This window comes from Patiria miniata, unplaced genomic scaffold (assembly GCF_015706575.1).
Source record: "Patiria miniata isolate m_02_andy unplaced genomic scaffold, ASM1570657v1 HiC_scaffold_8, whole genome shotgun sequence".
NCBI lineage: Eukaryota > Metazoa > Echinodermata > Asteroidea > Valvatida > Asterinidae > Patiria > Patiria miniata.
Window position 1 is genome coordinate 4,145,886 of NW_024037075.1, and position 6,000 is coordinate 4,151,885.

A 6,000-nucleotide genomic window follows, 5' to 3' on the forward strand; every position below is an offset into this window, starting at 1 on the left:
GCATTAATCTTCAATTCGTGTCTTTTATTCATTAATCATAAATCAACAACAACCAAAGGACATGGAGGAAACCTAGAACATCATGAGCATGAAAGACGAATCAAAAGAAACGGTCTAAATGTCAATGAAGCAAGGAACAAGAAATTAATGTAGAAGTAAGAGACTAATTGACAAATTGAATAATTAACAATTTAGCATAACCAGAAAAGCGTAAACTAGGGAATAACGGTTACTTGGCTAAGTTCAAGGGAAAATTGATGAGTGGGATGGGCGATAAGAAAGGATACCTTAATCCTGAGAATCAATCAAAACAGGGCTGTATTCTGAGTAGAAGACATCGCTTCTGAAGATTTAACTAAAATTGACTTTCTGCGTCAGTTATTTAAGACTGGCAGCTTAAAGACAAGTAAATCCGACTACAACTGAATATTCTCAGTTAAATTTCAGTGGAAAAGTGCAGCATCTGATAAGGGAATTAATCCAATGAACAAAGCCGGACATTTTAATCCCATTCCTCTTCGAACGCACATTCACCATCAATCCATCTAAATCGACTATTATTTTTCAACGAGAAATTTGGGTACCAAAGCTACGTTTCAAGACAGATTTGTTTCCCATGTAACTGGTAAATAACGAACAACCACTGGCTTCACCATTTGTGTGGACATCTGAATTGTTCCTTATGGGGTACAAAACACAAAAGTGCAACAAACCTCAAAAGGAACTCTTCAGAACTTTATCTACCCCATAATGGAAACGCTTTTGGAGTTTGAGATATCAAAAGAGACATGTTTTAGGGTCATTGTGTTTAAATGTTTTTTTTAAAAGTATTTTTTTTTCATCTAAAAGGAGCTTATGAAATTGGCTTTCCAGTCATTGTTATTTTGGTGCTACATATATTTTTTACATCTGAAATATATTTTTTGGGTTTGGGGTTCCGCTTTTTTGGGCTCACCCTGTACGATTGCCCCAGACATGCACGAATTCCGGCACAAAAAAAATACACTGAACACACATGATCACGTTAATATCAATATGAATATTCTCGGCTACGAGTGACACATTAGTAACATGATAGTATACATTACTCAGAATCGACCTACTAACTTGTCATACGCTCAATCTTATTTCTGGTTGCCTAGATTTACTGAGTGCGTACTTAAATCTGTGACTGAGTTCCTCAGATCAAAATCTCAACTTGCCATCTGCTTCCACGTCACTTGTGCTAAATCTCAATGTGACCGTAAATGTATTGATGCTTGGGTTTTTTGTTATTGAAAATCTGGGAGAATAACCAACATAATTAAACACATTCTTAAATGCGGTGAAAGAACAAAATGGCTGCGCATCTTTGATGTCTTTATGCTGTTTGGACATTATTTTTACCTTTTTACAATACATTATAAATCATTGTAATTGATGGGTGTATACTACGTACGTATTTGAAATTATGTTTCAACTTGGAATCGTGATTATAAATAAAACCGTGCTACGTTGATAAATATGTTGATACAGCTTTGAGGCACCTGTTGTCACTGTGTGATAATTGCGTCTCTCTTGACTATATCGATCAATACTCGCCCTAACGAGAAACTATATAAACACCGCTATAATGTTAACGATTATTATTCGTATGCTTTGACGCAGGGTTTATGAACCCAAACATCCAGCATAAGTAAGGCTAGCTCAACTGGTTCGAACACCCTGAAGATACAGGTCAGTAGTGTTGTACTATCGACGTGCCACGTATATTTTATTATAATGCTTGATACAATTAACATTCAGCCCATAGGCAATGCATGTCCTATTTCATGGAAAGCCCTCCAAAGGCATGTGGTACAATTCACACGAAATGTTATAGTCACACGAAACGATCCTTTTCTAAAACGCACGTACCAAAAAAAACACCTGAATTACAACATCTAATAAGCCACTAAAAAAAGGAACGCTATGCTAAAAAGCGAAACAATTAAACTATATAGAGAAAATTCAATTGATACATTAATGACAATGTTTCGTCAAAAAAACTTTATTTATATAATCTCAAACACCTTGTTTAATTTGCTCCTGTATGCCAAGTTGGCCAAGCCTCCGTGGTACGGCGTGCACGTCAAAACAAAAAAGTTCCGCCGGCCTGGAAAACTCTGGATCACGCTTTCCAATGTATTTTGTTTTTGTTTTACCCTATCATTAAATACATACGATTGTTGTACTATACTCCCGAGGACAATGCTTTGTGTTTCCCTTTGTCCCTGTAATATAACAATCTCCCATGGATTAAGCACACAAACCTACTACAGAGGACCGCTTTGAACAACAGACCCTACGCTCGGCCCGAGGACTGAAAGGAGCTGTTGTTCTCCTTTTGTGCGTCTGTCCTCGGAGTTATGTAGAACACGTACACAGAAAAGAAATATACCTCTTTGTAATCGAAAATATTGCAGCGACGTAGCTTTCGATGTCATCGCGACATCTTCGTTCAGCGTAGTGACTTAAACCACTTCGGTCATGTGACCACCTTTTGGGCGTTCACAAACCAGCAGGTCATCGTAGACGGCGGGCAGGTCGTATCCGGTGTCTCTGTTACGGGATGGTTGTTGTGTCCTGATTTCGATTGCTTCGCGTATTTTCATTTTCCAGAACTGGTCCTCCTGGTAATGACGTAGACATTTTTCAAGCTGATGGAGTGTTGGTGAACATTCCAACCTGAAGTTAGCCCCTTTAACAGCGGGTGGTGAACACATCAAAGACCACTACCACCATCAGCTTGGAAAATGTCCAAGTTATTACCAGGGAGGATTAGTTCTGGAAAAGGAAGATACGCGAAGCAATCGAAATCAAGACACAAAAGCCATCCCTTAACAGAGACACCGGATACGACCTGCCCGCCATCTACGATGACCTGCTGGTTTGTGATCGCCCAAAAGGTGGTCATGTGACCGGAGTGGTTTAAGTCACTACGCTGAATGAAGATGTCGCGATGACATCGAAAGCTACGTCGCTGCAATATTTTTGATTCCAAAAAGGTATCTAAATATTTCTTATCAACGTGATGCAATCCAATAATAGTATACATGCTGTTACAGAAGCTAAATGTTACGCTCAACACCACTCATCAGTACTCTAAAGATGTAACTGATAGCAAGACAGTGTTAAGAAAAGTGTTTTTCAATTGCTTAACACAGTTTTTTCAGTAAACTTAAGATGCAGAGACAAAAAACAACTAACAGTCCTGCCTTTTACCGCGTACCTGTTCCTATGGGTTACGCCCTTGTGTCATCTTCCTACAGCTGATCATGTGAATTGATTGAAACTGAAAAATGCCATAACGTGAAAGAGAAATATCGTGCCAAAAATTGACCTCTCACTTCCGAAACTTCCGTGTTGACTCGTGGAACTCGATCACTTACATACAAATCTAAAATGACCGTTGATAAGAACTGTATCTAAACGTGATCCAAACGAGCCTGAATAAATCTAAAACTCATCAGACGTAGGTAGTTAAATATTTGGGTCGTTATCATTTTCTAACTCACACAAGTACAAGTACGCGATTATGAACACAGACGTTATCAAACAAATATGTCTTAAGTAAAATGCATTTTTACCCATTTCCAACTAATTTCTCATCAATTCCGAGGCAATTTTGTCAGTGTTTTTAATAAACAGATCTGATAATTTAACCCTGTAAAACAGCTGATAAAATTATACAAAAATCGATACAGGTTTGCTTTCTGAATTTCATGATTTATTTCTTCCTGTTTTTTCCATCTTTGCCGTATCCCAATAATTTTTTTCGACTCGCCAGCCGGGCTACTTAAGGAATAGTTTGACTAACCCTCCGCTGTTTTGACTAGCGGGCTATCGCTTATTTCGAACCCTGTCACCATGTATACAAACTGATAGCAAACAAGAGGTTAATTGCTCAAACAGTTTTTGCAATGCAATTAATATTTACAGACAGAAAACACGACTGCCAAATATTCCTGCCTTCCACTGCGTACCGGTACCTGTGCATATGGGTTATGCGCTATGCCCGTGTGTCACCTGTGTTACTTGACCTTATTCGCTGACTGGGATTGGCAACAGGAATCTTCCGACACCTGATCATGTGTCCAAAAGCCTCCTTGAAACCTGGGTGAGAGGTTGCGTAAATGATAGGGTTTGCGCAGCTATTGCAGAACAAGATGACGGCTCCCCAAGGAACAAGACGGTAGCTCCAAGCCGCAGAGGACAGAATGGACACAAAGTAAGGCGTGAGGCAGATGAGAAACGCCAAGACGATGTAGAGCAGGTTCTTGGTGACGTCTAGTTGTCTCTTCCACAGCTGTCTCCTCATGGCGCGGTTGCCTCCTCCACCGCTGATTTTGCCCGAGAGGGACGGGGCGTCAGCGCGTGTCATCTTACGCGAGGTCCTTCGGACATAGCAAAAGATTGAAGAATAGCTGATCATGATTACAATCAACTGAATAGGGTAGTAGATCGCCGTGATCAACATGTTGTAGTAGAATGAGTACGGGTTCGATCTAACCCAGGTGCAGGATTTGTAAAGCGTTTCGTAGCCGAGCTCGCCAAGGTCCGTCAGGACCGGTGTCAGGGCGCAGCAGATCGGTATAGCCCAGGAGAAGATGACCATCAAAGCGAGCTTACGGGCGGTGTAGATGCGACGGGTGGTGAAGCGAGACTTAGTGATGCCCACCCAACGGTTGACGGCGATCAGAGCCAGGTTGTTCACGCTGCAACCGATTGTGACAACAACTACGAAGGCAATAACGGTGCAAACCCATTGCGCCCTCGGTATCGGCCACTCATCCCCTCCCAGGATCGCTACGGCCTGCCATGGTGTAATGAGACATGTCATAACATCGGCAACGGCCAGATTGACCACAAAGACGTTGGTGGCTGTCTGGAGTTTTTTGGACAAACTCACCGCCATGACGACGAAGCAGTTGCCGATCGTTCCGAAGATGCCACCACTGATGAGCACTGCGCATATAACTTGTCTCTCAAAGTAATATCCGTAAACAACTATATCTTCAGCATAGTCGGATGTATCATTCTTATACATAATCTCTTGTGCCGAGGTTGAAGACATACTTTGAGTCGAGTATCCTTTCAGTCCAAAATCAGTTGAGTTATGAGATCAATTGCATTTCACAAACCAGACTTCAACTCGTCGAACGATAAGTTTTATCTAAAAACGTACCAAACCTCCAACGAGGTGAAAACTTCAATCCTCTTCGGAAAAGAAGTCTTGACCGTCTTCCAGTATAATTTTTCTGGGACAAAAGAAGATTCTGTTTTGCACTAAAACACCTGCCTCGAATTCAGTGTTCCCCACGTTCCACAGGTCCTGCCACCTGCACGACTTTAATATAGCCGAATGACGCTGGTTCACTTAATATTCGCCAGGATTACCAGATATTGCAGAGTGAAACCGTCTGTAACTAACTCGTGTTTAATGATGAAAGGCAGCTGTCGCAGTGCCATCTGGAAACTTCAACCTGGATTTGCTGTTGCACTCCCTTTATAGACACGGGTCGTTCCTGAGAGAGTGTACCCTGTAATTGCTAGGGATCAGGACGGTAGACTCAGGGCGGAGCGTAATCGCAAAGTACCGATGAAATTGGTGTTAAATTGCAATTTGACCGAGAACAAAATGCCGTGCCGGAGAGACAATCAGCCAGTAATGGTGGCTATTTTTGGTACTACGCATGTGCTATTTCAATGAACGAACAGCAAGGAAGATCTTTATCAAGTGACATCTTTTTGTACCCTGCTCGTAATTGATTGATTACCGTGAAGACATTTCTTGGTCAATTCGGTCGACATTCATCGAGAAAATGCCAACAGGCAATGCGTACACTTGGATTCAGTTTCATGATACCATTATGGTAAAAGCAATCACAGTTGCTCGGTCGAGTTGGCCAACGGCAGAAATTGTTGACATTACGCACCTTCAATGTATGTCCCCGCCATTTCGTAACACCCCGTCAAATT

At 41.4% G+C, this 6,000-nt stretch overlaps 1 protein-coding gene across 1 annotated transcript; it reads right to left on the bottom strand.

Annotated features, from left to right (window-relative positions):
* Nucleotides 1-4,030: 4,030 nt before the first annotated feature.
* Nucleotides 4,031-5,095, bottom strand: LOC119719284 (melanopsin-A-like). Its single transcript, XM_038188683.1, has one exon. The coding sequence runs from the start codon at nucleotides 5,093-5,095 to the stop codon at nucleotides 4,031-4,033; it is 1,065 nt and encodes a 354-aa protein (XP_038044611.1).
* Nucleotides 5,096-6,000: the final 905 nt, after the last annotated feature.

What these genes read in the sequence shown, in the direction of transcription:
- LOC119719284 (XM_038188683.1), bottom strand. Translation starts at nt 5,095, where the DNA reads ATGTCTTCAACCTCGGCACAAGAGATTATGTATAAGAATGATACATCC.